This window comes from Phalaenopsis equestris, unplaced genomic scaffold, assembly GCF_001263595.1.
Source record: "Phalaenopsis equestris unplaced genomic scaffold, ASM126359v1 Scaffold000002, whole genome shotgun sequence".
Taxonomy (NCBI): Eukaryota; Viridiplantae; Streptophyta; class Magnoliopsida; order Asparagales; family Orchidaceae; genus Phalaenopsis; species Phalaenopsis equestris.
The window spans coordinates 23,099,995-23,120,317 of NW_018164444.1; the positions used below are offsets into that span (position 1 = coordinate 23,099,995).

A 20,323-nucleotide genomic window follows, 5' to 3' on the forward strand; every position below is an offset into this window, starting at 1 on the left:
TTATGCTTCTCTTTTAAAGGCCAACATTCAGCGCCATAGAGCATTGCAGGTCTCACCACCGTCTTATTAAATTTTCCTTTCAGTCTTAGCGGTACTTTTCTATCACACAAAAGGCCCGAAGCATTCCTCCACTTCAACCAACCAACTTGAATTCTACTCTACACATCCCCATCTATATCACCATCGCTTTGGACAACGGACCCAAGATATCTAAATCGTTCACACCTTTTAATAATTTGATCACCCAAAGTCACACTTCTGTCACTAGAGTTATTACTACTAAAATTACATTCCATGTATTCAGTTTTAGTTCTACTTAAACGAAGGCCTTTAAATGATACATCGATTTTATCATTCATGTACAAAATTCTCAAATTTATCTCAATTTGTGTATTGCCAACTCGTGTGCAATATCCAAGTAACATGCGTTTCATTCCTAAATAATTTTGATGTCCTGGACGTTCTCATGTTGTCCGTTCTGAGATTGGACACTGTTCAAGCAACTTTGGTGGATGCAATGGCAATTCAAGCTTAAATTCTGTACAACACCACTTTCTCACTCTCCCTTTTCCCTTAATTTCTCCACCTTACTCACACCGATAATATTTAGGTGGTTTTGGTTGTAATTGATATCTCAAATCAGTTTTCATGTGATGTCTTGTTAAACAATCATCTCTACTTTTAATTTTGATTGGATCCGGCTCGCACTGCATTAAGCGCATATAGATGAAGAACAATAACAGTGATTCCTTTGTCTAGCAACTTGCATTGAAGTTTTGCACCTTATTTTTTGTGTTTTGTGCATTGTTATCAGTTGAATGCACATTTGCCAAACCCCTCTTATTCTCAAGAGTCTACTGGTATGAGAAATTGTTAAAGAATATTTATTTGATTTTTCTATTAGCTTTCCTTTTATTTTTTATTCTAGAGAAATTTACATATTCCTATGTATTTACATACCTGATGCCTAAAGTTAGATATTTACATTTATAACACTCGTGTCATAAACCCATGCATGAATATGTGTTTTTCACTTTTAAAATGTCAATAATAGTGTTACTTTTTATGTAATAATAATGCTATGCATGTAAATATGAAAGTTTAAGTTTTAGTGACATAAATAGATAAGAATTGTGCGGTACGTTTGTAAATGCCTCTTTCTTTTAATTCTATGAAAAAGAACCATAATGACTCAGATTTTTCTCCTGATGGCCTTTTGCACTTTGTAAAATGAGCTAGTTTTCGCATTGATCATATATCATCAATTATTTCAAAGCTTTTGCTTGGCTGCTGTTTTTCAGGTTCAAGCAGGATCAAAAACTGTTCTAGCCATTGGCCCGGGTATGCTTCTTCAAATTCATTTTTTCCTTAATGACATTTTATGATAAATAAAAATGTTATGAATTTGTTGAATCCTAAATTGTTTTTCCATAAATGCGCTCCGAGAGTTAGAGTAGAGAGAGAAAGAGAGAGAGAGAGAGAGAGAGAGAGTGTGTGTGTGTTTTGGTCTTCATTTAAGTCTTGACCGTCTACTTATAGAATTTTCAAAATATAGTTACATAAAAAGGAGGGAATAGTTATTATAACTGCCCCTATAACTAAATCGTCATATTCGTCGAATGAAAATTACATTATAATACAAAGAAAATATAAAGTTTGTTGATCGCCAGTGCTTCGGGGTTGATCAGTAATTTCGACCGACCATGTACATCTTATCGCTTCAATCGAGGGATCTATTCGATCGATTAAAGTCATCCGATCACTCAGTCGAAGTCGCTCAGTTGAAGGTCAGTGGGTTGATTTTGTCGCGTGTTTGATCGACCACTTGACAGGTCTACCTTGCTCTTTTATAAAGGATTTCAGTCGCCTAAAACTCCATCGTAGCCGCTCGATCCCTTTGAGATTCATGTTCGCATTTTTGCTATGTACATATTAGTTTTCCAACTTTTCTACTTCTTGATGACGACAACTATGATAATGACCGAAAAATCATTAAATAATAAATGACTCTGCCGACGAAGAAATTAATCCAATAATTAATTCTCCCTTAAATTTTGTTTCTGATGAGCCCTATAAATCGGGCATGAAGGCTTGCGATGTATTCATCATTCAAGTTTTCTGAAGTTTTTTGAGTGACATCATGGTTGACAGTTCAAATAAGAAGGATATTGACGTTTGCCTTCTAGCTCTGGAAGGCTTTCAGCTTCCCGCCCCTACTACAACCGAGAATAAAAAATTGAAAATTGTTAAGAGAAAGAAGCAATCGACACCCGAACTTGAGTCGGTCGATCAAGTTGCTTCTTCGGAAGGCCCTGTCAGTCAGGCAACGAAGAATTCTCAGAAGACGGATGCTTTCCATCTTGGTCCAAGCATCAACATGATCGTCGAGGAAAACCTGCAAGCTGCCCCACTTATCGAAGGAACTGTGGGTGGCCAAGGGAGTTCAAAAGCAAAAGTTTTGTAGATATTCCTCCACCCCTACTGCAGAAAAAGGATGGAGATCTCGAGGCACAAGGAACAGACGAATTTTTTGTTACCCTTCTTACTTAAATAGATGTTTTGGTATGTAAACTTTTTTTCTGACTTTGACAGTCTTTAATAATTCATTGACATTATTCTTAATGTAGATGAGTCGGCTGCGCCAGAGAATCGTAATAATGGCGGGCTATCCAAGAATATCATCGTTGATTCTGCTTCAACTCCTGCGACTGAACCGCAGAATCCAGCCATCACATCTCTTACATCGATCGACGAGTGTGTGTATCGGTTGATAGACCCATTCAACAGCTCCCAACAAGAACATTTAGAGAGCCTGCAGCTGTCCTTCGGTTTGATGGAGCATTGAATGAATGATATGGCTAGCCCTTCAACAAAAGTGATCGAGAAGGTTGTTGATATGCCCTTGCAGAGGTTGCTGGCTCGCTATGCGAGGTTGGAGGCAAGGATATCTGCGCTTCAATGTGAATTGAGCGATGCATTGGCTGAGTTAGGGCCCATTCGCGAGTCTACCTTTTTGAGTAAATTTCACTAAGACGTCGACCGAATTGAGCAAACTAGGTTAAACGGGGAGTTGGTCTTCCGAAGGATGCTTTAACAGGGGTATGCCTCAGCTGAAGCGGCGGAAGATCCTTTTATTAAATTGTTTCTTTGAAAGTTGTAATAATGTCATTTGTAATAAATAATAGTTAATATAATGTGAAATGATGCTTTGTGTGATACTTATCTTTTCAAGACGCTTCAACTTCCGCGCCCATCTATAAAGAGGGCTTGAGGTTGTTGGTTTATTTTTTTTTGCTTTCTTACTCCTTTGAATTCCTTTTTGAAATCTTTGCTTGCGATCTTTCGATGGCTCTGAGTATTCTCCTACTCTCTTCGGACCCTATCCTTGCCATCGACACAATTTTTCTGACTGCGGCAGATGTGAAGTGCAATAATCGTACGTCTTCGACAAGAGCATTGTCCTGCGATAAGTTCGGGAGTTTGATCTATTGACCGATGATTTCAGCCCGGTCTTGACCTTCTACAGGGATCGGTTCAAGTATGGTCTGCGACTGCAGAGCATCTTTAATCGGTACAGAGTTATCCCATGCAGGTCCTCCCAAACTCAATTGCTACCATTATGACCTTCGTGGTCTTATGCCGCCAGGAGGACATTCCTCTATCAACGGACATGTCAATCACTTTTAGAGCGAGGTGGACCTGCCAAGCGGTCGTTCGACCACAAGGCAAAATCGACTGATTGACCATCAGCCAAGCGCTCCAACAGAGTGACCAGACGAATTTAATCGATCGAATAGATCCCTAGTAGGAAGTGATTTGATGAGTCAACATTGTTAATCAACCTCGAATCACCGACGATCAACAAACTTCATATTTTCTTTGTATTATAATGTAATTTTCATTCGACAGAAAAGTCGACTCAATTATGGGTATTCATATAATTGTTCCCTCCTTTTTATGTAACTATATTTTGAGAGCCCTACAAATATGTGATCAAGACATAAATGAAGACCAGAGTATTCTCTCTCACTCGATTCTATCTCTTTCTCTCTTAGCTCTAACTTGCGAGATGTGTTTACGGAGAGACAATTTAGATTCAACATCTAAAAGGTGGTGCGGTGAGCGTGGACATGCCATAAATGAGAAGCATAGCACATTACGAAGGTGAATCACAACAAAGAGACACGACATCGAAGTAGTTCACTAATCAGTGAATCGAAAGATACAACGACGAGTCTCAGAATTGTGGGAGCAAATGATGGCCCAATTTAAGACCCTTTGAGAAGAACTCTTTCGAAGAATGATCAACCACCACTTCTACAGATGGGGGCTTGGGAAACTCACCCTCCACTTCTAGAGATGGGGGCTTAGGAAACTCGCCCTCAAGGTGTTTCCCTGGAGAATCCGCCAGTGTCCAACAGATGCATGAGCAATCATATGACCGAAGGGTAAGGAGATTTCCAGCACGTGGACAACACTGTCACGCCGATAGTTAGGCATCGGGTAGAACATGTAGAAACACATGTTCAGCGCCCCCCTAACAGTGATTTCACTAAACATACCATGGAGGCAGTACCACCGACAAAGTTAAAGATTCTACATTTGGATTCTTACATGGGGAAGAATGATCCGACCGATTATGTAGTTTTTTTCAAATCATTGGTCGGAGTACTGCAGATCAATGACGCAGTGAAGCGTCGGATTTTCTTGACGACATTGAAGGAGCCAGCTCTTCAAAAGTCACCAGTTTGTGTTATTCCAACCTTTGTTAAGTTCAAGAAACACTTTGTGGTTCATTTCGCCGATGTATAGAAGACGAGAAAGAAGCCTTGGGCTCTGCTTCAAGTAAAGCAGGGAGAGAACTAAAGCTTGTGGACTTACATCACTCAATTACAGAAGGTGATGCTCAAAATAAATGATTTACAACCTCTGATTGTCCTTGCTGGTTTGGCACAAGGAGTAAGAGATGGGCGATTCAAGTGTGACTTGAGCTTGCTCGAACCAAAGTTTTTTTCCCAAACTGTTAGAGATGACCAACAGTCACATTGTTGACGAGGAGACTCTTACTGGCCCCTCTCGTGCCAAAACCAAAATCGTCTGACCATCGATTAAAGAAGAGGAAGGTGCAGAACAAAGGACAAAAGCCAAAGGGTAACCAAAATCCTGTTGATCATCCGTGTTATAACAACAATCAACGACACATGGATAACCGAGGCAACAACAAAGGTAATCAGGGTCAAAATCAATATTTTGACCAGTGACAGTCTTGGATTACGAGCGTCCGCACATATATCGGGAGATGCAGGGTTTGACTTCGTTGAATGTTTCGATGGTTGAGTTAGTTGAAGTCATACGAAACAAGGAGTACTTCAGGAAAGCCCCTTCGATGAAGGTCGAACCTGCCCTACAGAATTTACATAAGTATTGTGATAACCATCGTGATCACGGGCACGACACAAAGGAGTGACGTCATCTGTATAACTTGGTGGAAGAACTGATCAAGGCTGGGAAACTTAAAGAGTTTGTAGTTATCGGGGGACATACATGGCGATAGAGAAATGTCCCATCTGAGGAGCCATGAACGGACCCGTCAAGGTGAATGAAGTTCATATTGTCGGATTATTCTGACCATCTTTGGGGGAGGTGGAGAGTCATCTCATTGGTCTAACCGTAGCAACTAATAAGATAATTTTAAATCTGTTAAGGAAGAAAGTTAAAACAACGAAAGAAAACTAGACGGATTTGCTACTGTCAGTACTTTGGGCTATTCGAACAATACCTTCGACGGCGATTGGTCAAACACCATTCATGTTGACTCATGTGATGGCGGCAATGTTGTGTCGAATAAACCATCATAGCCAAAAGGTTGTCACAACTTTTTCATTCATACAAGAGAATCTGGCCAAATGGTAGGAAGCTAACAATGAGGGGGCAATGCTAGCTCTCGGCCTCACGGAAGAAAAGCGAACCAACTCAACTCTTCAATATAAAGAAATGAGTAGACGAACCGCTTAGTACTTCAACAAACATGTCTGAGAGAAAATCTTCATTCTAGGAGATTTAATACTTTCTTTTAATTCTAAAGAAAGTCGACTCAGTTGCTCGTCGACAAGCGGTCAGCAAGCTGGACCAAACATGGAGCAACCCGTACATAATCAGCCAACGAATATCTCTGGGGCTTACAAGCTGAAGATTTATGCAGGGAAAGAACTCTCTCGGACATGGAGCATAGATGATTTTATTTCCTTAAAAAATTTTCTTATGTACATGCTAAAAGGAGTATCGTTTCCAGCTTGTAAACAATTGATTTATCAATACAATGGAATTTAAATTTGGCTAACTTTGTTTTAACAATAAACTCGAGTCTTTCTGACACTTGGCGAACTCGACCCGATTGAATAACGCGTAAAGCTAGATAACGACTGATTTCAACTCTCGGGGAGCTCAGATTGATCAAGTGATAAGGTTCGTATCAAAAGCGATCGATTGGTGGATCGATCGATTATTCACACTACCTTTGAATTGCAAGCCCATGTCTCTAAACTCGATAAGATTGAAATTTTTGGAGATAATCCACTGTTTTCTAGCGACATGATTCACTTAAAAGTAGTGTAATTCATCTCGAAAACAAGTCCTGATGGTTACCATTACAGGTAACGACAAAATCTGTGGCTAGCGTAGGTAGTAAACACGCTCGGGTTGGAAATCCGAACGATCAAACGAGACATGGTCAGAGTCAAATAAGATTTATGAAAAACAACTAATCCAAATATTAAACTATCGATCAACTTTTAAATTGTTCAATCGATCGGCCTTTAAAATTAATAGTCAATCGATGTATAAAACACCATCTATGTTTGGGATTTAGCTTTGGAAGTGATTCAATATTTATATAAGACAATATGCACGGTATATTAGAAAAATCACCCCAAAATGCAAGTCTCTCCGAAAGGCGATAATCAGGTTGAATGATCCAGATGCAACACAAATAATTTACATCGGTCGATAAACAATGACAGACTCACTTCCGAAATAAGTAAACGATCGATAATTATACAAGCAATTCAAAACAAATATGATGAAAAGTAAAATCGGACGAAAGATTTTTATATATGCAGAAAGTGATTACAAGTCTTACAATTTTCTTTCAATTAATTACATGAAAACAAAATTACAATAAGTTTCTAAGTCCAAGAGGATTCAAAGAGTTTTTCGCCTTAATAGGAATCAGAGCTGCAAACTCGTCAGGGCTGGAGAACTTGACATCGATCAGTCCATGGTGTATAAATCTTTCAATCTCATAATCCATGCCATGTCAGAACTGCTACACAAGTTCAGGCATACGTTCTTCGTTGGAAATGGACGAGGCAACCTTTGCTTTCAATTCTTCTTTTTCTTTCAGCAAAACAAGCAGCATGTTGGGTGAATCCTTCCTCTCAACGGTGAATTTGTAAAGCTTGACCTTATGGAGATCTCGATCATCTCGAGCTCTCTTAAGCTCGACTTCCAGTAAAGTAACTTTCTTTTGTGCTTCAGCCAAAGAATTCTCCGCAACATCAAAAGCCAAACTCCTGAAGGTGAGCAGCTTGCGTCGCCATTTAATGAAAAAGGCCGACTGTTGCAAAATCTCCCGACAACTCAGCCTTTTCAAGGCTTGATCGAAGTCGTTCAACCATACCAATTCCACTAGTCCTAGTGGGATTCCCTTGGTCTCTGCAGAATTAGGGAACTAGTCCCTCAAGGTACCCACTAAATTGAATCGGTAGTCGGTGCCGACCCACAACCTTCCATTCCTCGCTTCACTGGAGGTCATTTAAAGTACCCCCTTTTCCTTTTTAGTGAGGGGAGAAGAGAGATGTGCAAAACTTCCATCGACTCTTTCTTGACGGCGGATAGCTTGTCTCTCGGGAGATGGTGAGGGATCATAGCCAGAAGACAATTCTGCATCTTCGGACATGGATCCGAATAAGGAGAGAGGGTCAAGGTGGCTAGCTCTGGTCTTCTTAGACAGAGCTATGAAAGACGGGTTAGCTGCCTATGAACCTAGCGAAAGGGAGCGAGTGGTTGTGGATCAGTTCGGGGCGAGTCAATTGGCTAGTCGATTTCGGGCAGTGAGGTGTTTGGTGCCCCTACTCCTTCTGAGGCTTCTTCATCAGAGGCAAATTTCTTGGTTCAGTTTTACCTGCATCAATTGAATGAGATCAAACAATAATAGTAACTTCATCGGTTACGATGTTTTGGACTACGACCGAAATCTTAGACCAAAAAGTAACAAATTTAGCACCGTTGGTGTAGGTTTTCACAGCGGCAACACCACCAGGGGGCTGACCTTCTATGAGATTACCTTTGGACGATGGGAAATTCAGTTTCTACTGCTTGGCGGCAAACTTATCTAACATTGCTTTCGCCTGAGCCCCTTTCATAGCTAAGGAAGCAAGCCACAAATCCCGAGTCATCTGACTATTCAACACCTGGTTAACAATCACCTCAACAATATATTGAGGGACCGACAACTTGCGCCAGGTCAACATTGCTCCGACGACACGAAGTTCCTTCGGCATGGACTTGATCATGTCCGCTAAAGTATCTGTCAGCTTGGTGAGGATCTCCCAACCGCTCAGGAACTGAGCACAAATTGCTTTTTATAATCATTCACTTTATTCTCAACCCCAAGCAATTGGGGCTTCTTTCCAGCTGAAAACAGGGCGAAGTCATCCTTGTCGACTTTGAAGGTGTTTGTTAAATGATTTCAGTCGCCTGAACTTCGTTGTAGCTGGTTGATCCCTTTGAGATTCGTGTTGGCATTTTGATGTAAACAAAATTATTGCTTATTTTTATGGTGAACTCATACTGGTAGACCTTGATTGGATGTTGTTGGAGTGAGGGGGTAGGAAAGATTATTTGAAAATAAGAATGTGCTTCTATGAAATTTAGGTTGATCATAAGAAAATAGCTTTGCAAAAAAAAAAAAAAAAAAAAAAAAAAAAAAAAAAAAAAAAAAAGAGTGAGAACGAAGGAAAATCAGGAACTTTTGACCATAAAATAGCACATGAGAGAATAAGGAGTTAATTAACTTTGATTTGTTAAATGCATAAAAAACCAAAGATTTCGAACGACCGCTTCGCAGGTCCACCTCGCTCTTTATTAAATGATTTTAGTCGCCTGAACTCCATCGTAGCTGGTTGATCCCTTTAAGATTCGTGTTGGCATTTTGCTGTAAACAGAATTATTGCTTATTTTTATGAACTCATACTGGTAGACCTTGATTGGATGTTGTTGGAGTGAGGGGGTAGAAAAGATTATTTGAAAATAAGAATGCGCTTTTATGAGATTTAGGCTGATCATAAGAAAATTGCTTTGCAAAAAAAGAAAAGAAAAGAAAGAATAAAGGAAAATCAGAAACTTTTAGGCATAAAATAGCACAAGAGAGAGAATGAAAATGAGTTAATTAACTTTGATTTGTTAAGTGCATAAAAAACAAAGATTTCAAGATCTTAGTCAAGGATGATGACATAAATAAATGATGAAATTGTTACATTGAAAAATTATTATGCAATTTAAGGTTAAGTCCATTAAATTCGTTTATGGTGTTTGGCATAATTCCACTCTTGTGATTTTTTTCCTAAGCTAAATCTGTTAAATCCTCATAATAATCTGATTTAATAATTCTGGATTTACATTGAAAAGTAACAGAAGGGAAGAAAATTTGGATTTAGTGAAGTACAAATTTAATTTGTCCTTTTTTTTGCGCCTACTTTGACAAATGACTAAATTTTAATTTGTAAGGCATCTACTCAAATGGCTGAATATTAGAATGATGAAGATAATGTTTATAATATTGAGGACTTAGAATCAATAGAGCAAATATGATTTGGTTTAAATATTTTGGATCAATTATGGGTAGAAAAGTGGAGATTTGGATGTTGTTGTAACTTAGAGTTAAGCTTGACTAGTTATACTAGAGAAATGCCTTGGAAGTATTATGAAATAAGTGGATATCAAGTACGCTTGATGCTAAGCTATGTAAATCTTAAATTTTGTTGACTATGTTGTGTGATCTACCATTTGGGCATTGAAAATGTTGTTTATAACTAACTTGAGTGTGATTGAAATCATAATATTACGATGGTGTCACACAACTAAAAAAATAAAGAGACATTTACATACCTACCTCACAATTCTTATTTTTTTACATATCTAACATCTAAACTTTCATTATTGCATGCATACCACTCAAATCTTTAATATCATATTAAAAAAAAAAACTGCTTTTACTTTTATAACTTTTCCTTTTATAACTTTTCATTCATTGATTTATGACATCAAAGTGTTGTGAATGTAAATATAAATGTTAAGGTGTTAGATAGGTAAAGACATAAGAATTTTGTGGTATGTATGTAATTTTCTCAAGAATAAATTAATGAATCATCATATTATAGGAATGATTGGAGTAGCATTTATCGAAGTAAAGGAATTTACAAAATAGACTTATATGGTTTGGGCATGTACGCGACTGGTTAATCGTTCAACCCCATTAGATGAGTGTGTAGATAGCATTAGGGTTGGATGATTCGGAAGTAGCGATGGAGAATATTTTCAAAACGATTCACAAAGGTGTTAAAAGAGAAGCATAAAATAAAGCTGTAAGTGTTTCTGAGACGAGAATGCTTAGATGAATGAGCGGCTTCACACTTGGAGACAAATGCGAAATGAATATATCCGTGATAGCATTGGCACATTAAACGTCGACCTCTGATGATTCGGCTAGGAAAAAGAAAAGTAGTCCTAAAATGACTTGGGCATATTGTATAAAAAATAATCTCAATCTATTAAAATTAAATGGAAATATGACACTCAATAGGACGCAATGGAGAACTAGTCACATTTTTCATAGATAAAGAATGACTTCATTTTAAGTTTGTGGTTCTCACATATTAGGGCATTAAATCTAGCTAGAAGGTATCCTCAACTTCTTTAGTTCCATTTCAATGCTATTTACAGTTTAGGCTGCATCGCTCATTCTGCATTTACTTATTGTGGCATTTACAATTTTACATACATACACACAATTCTTATATATTTACATATATAGCACCTAACATTGATATTCACATACATACCACTCACGTGTTTAACACCCACATCAAAAATATCACTATTATTAACTTTTTTAAAGTGAAATAAACCTTTTGCATGTATAGTTTTATTGCGCCAATGTGTTATAAATGTAAATAACAAAGTTTAGATGTTAGATATGTAAATACATAAGATTTGTGTGGCATGTATGAAAATTTACATCGTGATATATGTATGTATGTATCTATGTATATTATAAGTGCTGCCTTACCCATGAAATCTCTGTTAGTTGCTCATTGGTCTTTGAAAGCACAGGAAAGAAGGCCATGGTGGATTCTGTTACTGGCAAACAACGCCTTTTGTAGCCAGGTGCCACTAAATACATGTAATTATTTCATTGTTGAATTCTTATGTTATTTTGCAGATCCTGTTTACACTTTTGCATTGTTTTTTGCATGTAACTTATTTACCTATGGGTAGTTTTTGGGTCATTTGATTGCCTAAAAAATTGAGTACTGAGTTGGGGAGCTGAATCCTGATTTGTCAAAAAAAAAAGGCAACTTTAGTTGGGTGAGTTTTGTAAAAAACATACTAAATAAACACGTTCATAAAAACAGAAAAAAGCATACAAAAACATTGATATTTATAAATTAATCATCAGGTGATTTTTTTTTTATCACTACCGAATCTATGAACCAATGATTTAGGTGTGCCACGATCAAAGCATTGAGAATTTGATAAAAATGAAAAATATGGGTTGGGGTTTTACCGTGAATTTTTGATATTTGATTGAGAGTTTTAAAAATGGATGAAAGAGGGCAGTTGATTTGTAAATATGAAGTTTAGGGTTGTCTGTATGTAATTACCCCCTTCCTTAAACTTTCATCTTTCATTCCTATAGTTTTTAAGTTTTCTAATTGGCTTTCATTTTCTTAGTAGTTTTTAAATTGTTGATAGTAATTTTATCTATTATATCTGCAAAGGTGTCAAGTAGCTACCGGCTTACTACAGATCGAAGGGTAAGCCATTAACAACCATCATGTATCTAAATATAATGAACATGGATGGGAACCCCATTAGCAGTAAATTCATGTCAAATCATTGCCATCATTAGCACTTTTAACCAGCTTATTTCTTAAGGCTTCATTAGTCCCTTTTCTGAAAGCTGAGATTTAGGGGGACCTGTTTGTAAACAGCCATTTATTTTTTAACGTATGATATAATAATAAATAAAAAGTTATATAAGATAAGAGTTTTGATTTCATATATTTCGCATAATATGCTTATTTAGATGAAAACAACTACCATATTATCCCATAGATGTTTCAAAATAACTTTTTTCTCATTAAAATGCCCCTAATGAGAAATGAACCCTTTCCTTTTAAATAGATGTATATAAGGAGGTCGAAATCATACAAAGGACAGAATTCGAGCTTGCAAAAGGTGGTTGTTAGCATGATGATGTCCGCACGTCCAGATGATCAACTATTGGTCGTAACGTTGTCTGCTGATAAGGTATATGACGACGTGAATGTAGGTGGTTGGGCATCCGTGCGATGTTCAGATGCAATATTTTCTCACTTGCTGCCGAAAAGACGATCTATGCTAGGAGTGTGAATGGCTCTTTTTGGGCTCAGGAGTATCGCTAGCTCTGAGTTTATATATATGAGATCAAGTCAAGCTCATGAGCTAGTTTATTTATTATAAAAACAGAATAATATTAATTAAATCTAGTTTTGTAGTAAGATGATTAATATAATTTGATTATAAGACAATAAAAATTTACTTGGATAAAATATAAATTATGAATTTCAAAGTATTTTTAATAATTTAAAGATTAAGCTTTAGATTTTAATATCCTTTAAGTATTTTTTATATTAATATTTTCTTAAAAATAAGTTGGCTCACGAGTTAATGAATCGAGTTATGGCTTGTTTAGCTCATTGAGGTCAACTCATGAGCACTTATTGAGCTGTCATAAGTCGGCTTTGCTCAATACATCCCTCGACCATTTCAATTTTGAAGAAATCAAATAACCCATTAAAGGACTGTTTGGGGCAGCTGCAGCTGCTTGAAGAAGCAGTTGTGAAACGACTTTAAAAGAAACTGTCTTTCAAAAAATTACGTTGGTTATTACAAATTTATTTTATTTTCGAAAAATTAGACCACAGGTTTCTGGCTGCTACCACACTTTAACTTTCTACAATAAATTTTTTTAAAATACAACAAGAAATTAATTCCCAAAAGCAGAAGTGGAAAATCTAAATATGCAAAAAGCTGTCCCATTCTAAAGCAGTAAATTCATGTCCAATCATTGCCATCATTAGCACTTTTAACCAGCTTATTTCTTAAGGCTTCATTAGTCCCTTTTCTGAAGGCTGAGATGTAGGGGGACCTGTTTGTAAATGTTTGAGTTTAGGTGTCAGGAATGTAAAATAGTGTTTTTTTAGGGGGTACCTATGTAAACAGCCATTTATTTTTTAACGTATGATTTAATAATAAATAAAAAGTTATATAAGAAAAGAGTTTTGATTTCATATATTTCGTATAATATGCTTATTTAGATGAAAACAACTACCTTATTATCCCATAGATGTTTCAAAATAACTTTTTTTTCATTAAAATGCCCCTAATGAGAGATGAACCCTTTCCTTTTAAATAGATGTATAAAAGGAGGTCGAAATCATACAAAGGACAGAATGCGAGCTTGCAAAAGGTGGTTGTTAGGATGATGATGTCCGCACGTCCAGATGATCAACTATTGGCCGTAACGTCACCCGCTGATAAGGTGTATGACGACGTGAAGGTAGGTGGTTGGGCATCCGTGCAGTGTCCGGATGCAATATTTTCTCACTTGCCGCCAGAAAGACGATCTATGCTAGGAGTGTGAATGGCTCTAGTTGGGCTCAGGAGTATCACTAGCTTTGAGTTTATATATATTAGATCAAGTCAAGCTCATGAACTAGTTTATTTATTATAGAAACAGAATAATATTAATTAAATCTAGTTTTGTAGTAAGATGATTAATATAATTTGATTATAAGACAATAAAAAATTACTTGGATAAAATATAAATTATGAATTTCAAGGTATTTTTAATAATTTAAAGATTAAGCTTTAGATTTTAATATCGTTTAAGTATTTTTTATATTAATATTTTTTAAAAATAAGTTGACTCACGAGTTAACGAGTCGAGTCAGGGATTGTTTAGCTCATTGAGATTAATTCATGAGGGCTTATTCATCCCTCGACCATTTCAATTTTGAAGAAATCAAATTTGTGTGTGTGCATGCATGTGTGTGTATATATATATATATATATATATATATGAAGGTTTATGTGCTAGATACATAAATGAGTAAATAGTAGGTGCTACACATTTAAATTTCCCATTTATATGTTACATACATAATTAGGGTTCTAGTTTGCATTAGTGGCATGCATGTAAATTTAAAAGCGGCTCTTTTGCCCTTGGGTTTACCCGCTCACCCTCCCTCCTCTGATTTCCTCCGATGGCTTTTCGCTTACGATCAATGTCGAGGCCTGCAGTGTCTTTGCTTAAATCATCCGTCATCCAATCGGGAATCTCTACAGCCTCCGCTATATCAAGCCGTCCCCATTCCTTACCGAGGCAACTAGCTCGCACCTTACTCACTTGTTCTTGTTCTTCAGCTCCGAGCTCTGCTTTGTCTGATTTGGTTACATTCTTCTTTTTAGGGTTTCCCGAGCGGTGCGTTCATTGCAATCCCTGCTTCCGCTCCACAGTGCTGTGTCGTCCGCGCGGCTGACGTCGCGAATCGGGTTGGAAGCGGTGGGGAGTTCGAGATCGCTGTACCAGGGTACGCTCTGCAGATCGATCCCCGGGGTTTGATTCCACTGTACTTTATGTTTCGTTGAGTAAAACGCTGGATCTTCCATACTCCTTTCTTTTTTTTTTTTTGCTGGTTTTTGGGGGGACGATTGAGTTGCGAGGGAGTTGATCGAGTAGTAATTAAGGATTTTTTTATTGCTATTATTTTATTCATTTAGGTTGTTTTTTTTTTATGATATGCAATGGTTGGTTAACTGATTGCAAATTAGAGATGAGAAATAGTGGAGCTGCGGAAAAAAAGCTGCTTCATTAAAGAAACAGTTCCAAGGACATTACAAAAATATCTGCCTTTTGCATCACATAAGTTTGACTATCGGCAGTCGAATTATGTGATTATTCATTGCTCTTTTGTTTTTCTACTATCTTAGTTTCCTTCTTTTTTTTTTTGCAGATAACAATACTAGGTTTTACTGGATATGTTACTCTTTTACAGAATCTTATGGAAAAAAAATGTAGTTTTCTACGAAAGTTCTGATGCTACAGTTGTACTGTTTGCTTGATGGATGCAATTATGTGTTTTTTTTTCCTTTCATATTTAGAAATAAATTTTCACTAAGCTTTCAATTATGGTATTTGAAGTTTGTTTAGTTGAATTAAACTTGATTTTGGTCCATAGTTCTTTGTTCTTTTGTTGTCTAGAGTTTAATAAATGTTCTAGAATAATTTTTTGATGATTCTAGAACATATTTTAGAGTAGTTATTGGAAAAAATCTAATATAGTAATCATTAGCTTTTGTAATATAAGATAGAAGAAGATTTTAGATATTTAATTGTAGCAATGGGATTAAATGTATTGGAATGAGCCTATCATTTTTCATCAAACTAACATTTCTTTTTTCTCATAGCCTTTGTCTAGCCAGAAATTGATTTATAACTTAAAGCAAACTTCATGTCTTAATAAAATCTTTACATTTGAGTGGCTTAGTGAAAATATGTGCCACTTGATATTGAGACTTTACATACTCCACTTGCATCTCTTTTTGTGTGATAGATTCTTTGATGCAGTGATAATGCAAATTAGTGTGTTTGCTTCTATCACGAAAAATTGCATATTTGACAATCACTATTGCAAACTTTTTATCAATTTGAGTTTTGGTTTTTTTTTTTTTTGTTAGTGTTACCTAAAATTTCTTTGCTTTGTTAGCCTCAACCCCACGCTGATTTTATTGCTTCTGCTTTCATCAACTGAGGTTGTTTCGCCTAGCTAGCCATGGGAATCCATGTAACACTGTTGATTTGCATAATCTTCTTTGCTTGGACTCCGGTATCTTCTCTTTAAAATTTGAATTTCTTTCAGTGATAATAGGTTCTTATTTGTTTCTTTGTTTCGTTGATTTTGATCTGTCCGGGAGAGAAAACAACCTCTATGTTTTGCTGATCTTAGAGTTGGTCAGGGTTCTGTTTTCTCCACTCTTTTTTGATTTGTACCCAATGAGAAGAACAACAAGGATTACATGCAACTAATTTATGACCAAGGCTCACAGGGCATCATCAAACAAAAAAGGCATCACAATATTCTTGAGAGCTTGACATCACTAGTGCATTTAGGATCTTTTTTTTTGTTGGTGGCGTTGTCCCAAGGATCACAAGATCTCCTGCGTTAAGGCTGGTATGCCCACATGGTTTTGAACTTGCTTGCTGCAGAATTCACTACAAAAATCTTAAACTAAGTCTGCCGTTGATATTGTCTAGATTTACCGGACATGGATTTTCCTAGTCTAGGTTGAGTATATTTAGCAACTTCAGCATACACAACAGTAGACAAAAACACTAAGAAGCATATATTTAGCACTCTATTGCTGATTGCAGCAACTCGTTTGAGTATATTCAATAAAACATAAGTTGTGGAAAAAAACTGGTGCAGCATTTCGACTGCAGACAGGTAAATGAAGTTATAATCTTTGCTTGACTAAGTGCAGTGGTTCAATTCTGATAGATTCGGCAAAAAGGGCAATTCCTGGAGGCAGCAAACATATTTAGATCCAAATGGACATTGCTCTTAGTACTATGAGTTAAGTTTCTTTTTTTTTTGTTGATTTAAGGTGGCAGGTTAAGGTAATTGGCTTTCTTTAACACTTTAGAGTCACTGAATTGCACTCAATGTATTTACCATTACTAGGATTAAACCGACGTAAGGATTAAACCAACGTAAGTCAGTAAAATGTAGGACTAGCTGGGAACAATCCAATGAAATCCAATTATTTTCCATCTTCATCTTAGTATTTGGAGGATATTCCACCACAGCGAGTGGCTTAACTGGAACAAGAAAGAAAAGTCAATAACCAACAAAAGGTGAAAGATATATTATATGTAGATGAGACAAAAATTAATGAGTTCAACGGTTTTGTTGGTCTTGATGATGTATATGGGTAAATTATTATGTTTTTGAAAATTTCTTCAAGTATTCTGCAGTACCACCTACAAACAGAGTGAAATTTCTTAATATTATAGAAACAACAAGAATGTTATAAGAAAAATATATATGCATAAATAAAGATGTAAAAAATAACTTGTGTCAATATTCTTGCAAACATATTATCAAATAGATTATATATATATTTATAATATGCAGTTTAATGATTCAATTAGAAGGTTTTTGGTATTATCTTGATCAATTAGGACTATAGGCATGGGGCTTGTTCAATCTTGTAATATCTCATAATTGGTTCGAGGTTTCTGATGAGTTGTCAGTTTTGGACCACTTACTCATGTTGCAAGGTTGTAGGATCCCATTGAAATGCCATCCTCTATTTGGGCTGCGATACTTTTGTGAGTTGTTTTAAAGTCCAAGCATTCTAATGGATGTAAGGTCCACTTCAATCCACCTTTTAGGGCCGCCTCATCTATAAGGCAAGGTTATAAGACTCCCCTTTTAGGCACAGTCATAAACAGAGTAGGAAGCCCTATACCAATTAAATTTATGCCTTTCAATGAATGTAAACTGCAACCTGACTCATATTTGAGCCAACTCCTATAGTAACAAACCCCCATTAATTAATTAACCCAATTAACTAAAATTTATATGTATTTACCCTAATCTAACATTATTAGAATGAGACCATTAATATTCCATGATGAAGAAATTTCGTTCATTTAATCTAACTCGTTGTAAATAAAGTCCTAATTTTGAAGATAAGATTGGCATTTTTCCTTGAACGAGCATGATTATTTGCCCTTTAGGGCATTCTCTTTGTTTTGGGGTTATTTATCTTATAGCAAATAGTTTCAGCATGCTAGAAGCTCTGGTAAATGCAACCAAATTGATTGCAGGAGGGAATGAACAAAAACTTGAACTGACGTAAATTGAATTATTTTTTTTCCTGTAAATCAAACATACATAATGTACGAGTTCTTGTATTTTGTTTCCTATATGCCCTTTTATAGCTGAGAAAGCTAAACACAACTTTTTTTTGTAAGTGAACTTTTTCTATGAGAAAAAATAAAAGAAAATTCTTGCTCATTTATCAATGAGAGTTTTCTTAGAAAGTGAGAAAACATATTTTCGATTACCAATAAGAAGGGAGTTTTCATGCTATGATTTTTATAAGAATGACGTGTCATTTTCTTTCTAATTATTTTTTCACTGGTAATTTATGAGGTAAAGTCCATTTCTACTAATGCTTTGTTTCGTTGAATAGAAAAAGTGGCAGGCCAAAAGTAAGAAACCGCATCATTCCAGCTATTTGATGGCTGGTTGAAGTGGAAAATTACAAATATGATTTGCTTTTGAGCTTATATGATTTGAATTTACTGTTTTGGAATTCATTAATTACCTTTCATTGAAGTTAATACTGCAGCCACGCAAACATGCATTTATGCATATTTTTGTTCATGCAATGAATATAATATAAATTAAAATTTTGTGCATAATATTATAATACTGAATATAAAATATCAATTGCATTAAAATGCATGTATTTTAACACTGTATAAATATAATGCTGATCATCGGTCTTATCATCTAGTTATATGGGGCATTCGTATGAATCCTAATTTTTTGTTTATTCTTGATGAGAGTTGCTTGAGATTGTAAGTATATATTTTTGCTAATCTTTTGAGCTTCGATCTATTTTACCTCAGGCCATCTGATTTTTCTTTTTATGTTGGCCTTTAAAAAAGAAGCATAAATGAATAGGTGGATGAGTGGCTTTACACTTAGAGACAAAATACGAAATGAATATATCTGTGATAGGGTTGGTGTAGCTCCTGTGACGGACAAAATTAGAGAAAGTCGTCTTAGATGGTTTGGTCACATTAAACGTCGACCATCTGATGATCTGATTAGGAGAGTAAATGTTTTAGATTCGACTTGTCTTAAGAAAGACATAGGTAGACCTAGGAAGACTTGGGCTTATTGTATAAAAAATGATCTTAATTTACTAGAACTAAATGAAAATATGACACTAAATAGGACGCAATAGAGAGAAAGGATACATGTAGCCGACCCCACATAGTGGGATTAAGGCTTTGTTGTTGTTGTTGTTGTATTTGAATGTAACTTTATTTGCATGTATTAGAGGGGCATTTTTTTACCTTTCTTCCCACTTAGATCTATTTTTAACTATGCTATATTTAATAGATGCAGCACCAATTTTTTTTTTTTTGCTGCTGCAATAATTATTCAATTCATTTTTTCTAATTTTTCTCACATCCATCATAACATTCTCATTTTTCTTATGCTCAGTTTAAATATCATTATTTTTATTGGGCAAAAAATATTGAATAAAGTCATTGCTTGAAGTTATTATGTAACTTTCTCTAAAACCTGTGGGTTATTTGTGATGATTGTAATTTTCTCTCAATTCAATTATTTAATAATTATTAGAAAAATCATTGCTTGAAATTATCATTATAATTTATTTAAAATATATATGTTTACAATGAAAAGATCTTGAATAAAGGAACGACAAAATGCAGCTATGCCACTTGAATGCAAGATGATGAAACACAATTTGAAACATGGTCTAAAACTTAATCTTGAATGTTAACGTGTTTGCAATTTGAAAAATGGTGAAGATTGAAAGCTATATCAAATAACCCCCGATTTTCTAAACTTAATGGAGGTATTGGGGTCGAGACTTGGTGGTGGTCTCGGTTAAGCGTCAAGCCTTTAGACATACTCTTCTGCTTTAATAGGCCCTAAAAGTAGCATTTCTAAGAAACTTTTCCATTTCAACATATAATTTAAATTATAAAAGCTTTATCATCATGTATATCCCCATTCTTTTGTATAATAGAACTAAGGCATTTTAATCAAACGCTTGATATCACACTACCTTCTTAAAATATTGATTATAGTTATTAAGTTCACACCCACTAATATTGCATATTACCCCATCGGTGTTCTCCTCATTTTATGCCTTCCATCTTCTATAT

General features: G+C 35.8%; 2 protein-coding genes across 5 annotated transcripts in view; both read left to right on the top strand.

Moving 5' to 3' along the window:
- The window catches only part of LOC110018009 (peptidyl-tRNA hydrolase 2, mitochondrial), a 51,895-nt gene that overhangs the window by 26,748 nt on the left and 4,824 nt on the right, over positions 1 to 20,323 (top strand). Inside the window, exons 7-9 of one of the 4 annotated variants that reach the window (XM_020715215.1) lie at positions 1,302 to 1,341; positions 11,392 to 11,461; positions 13,739 to 14,018. In XM_020715215.1, coding sequence (XP_020570874.1) covers positions 1,302 to 1,341; positions 11,392 to 11,441 — 90 coding nt within the window. In that variant the 3' untranslated portion in view covers positions 11,442 to 11,461; positions 13,739 to 14,018. Of the gene's footprint in view, positions 1 to 1,301; positions 1,342 to 11,391; positions 11,462 to 13,738; positions 14,019 to 20,323 lie in introns of those variants that run through there. The other 3 variants (XM_020715217.1, XM_020715213.1, XM_020715214.1) reach the window with 3 other exon arrangements.
- Positions 14,438 to 14,947, top strand: LOC110018010. Its single transcript, XM_020715218.1, has 2 exons — positions 14,438 to 14,707; positions 14,794 to 14,947. Exons 1-2 carry the CDS (start codon positions 14,589 to 14,591, stop codon positions 14,945 to 14,947), a joined length of 273 nt encoding a protein of 90 aa, XP_020570877.1. The 5' UTR covers positions 14,438 to 14,588.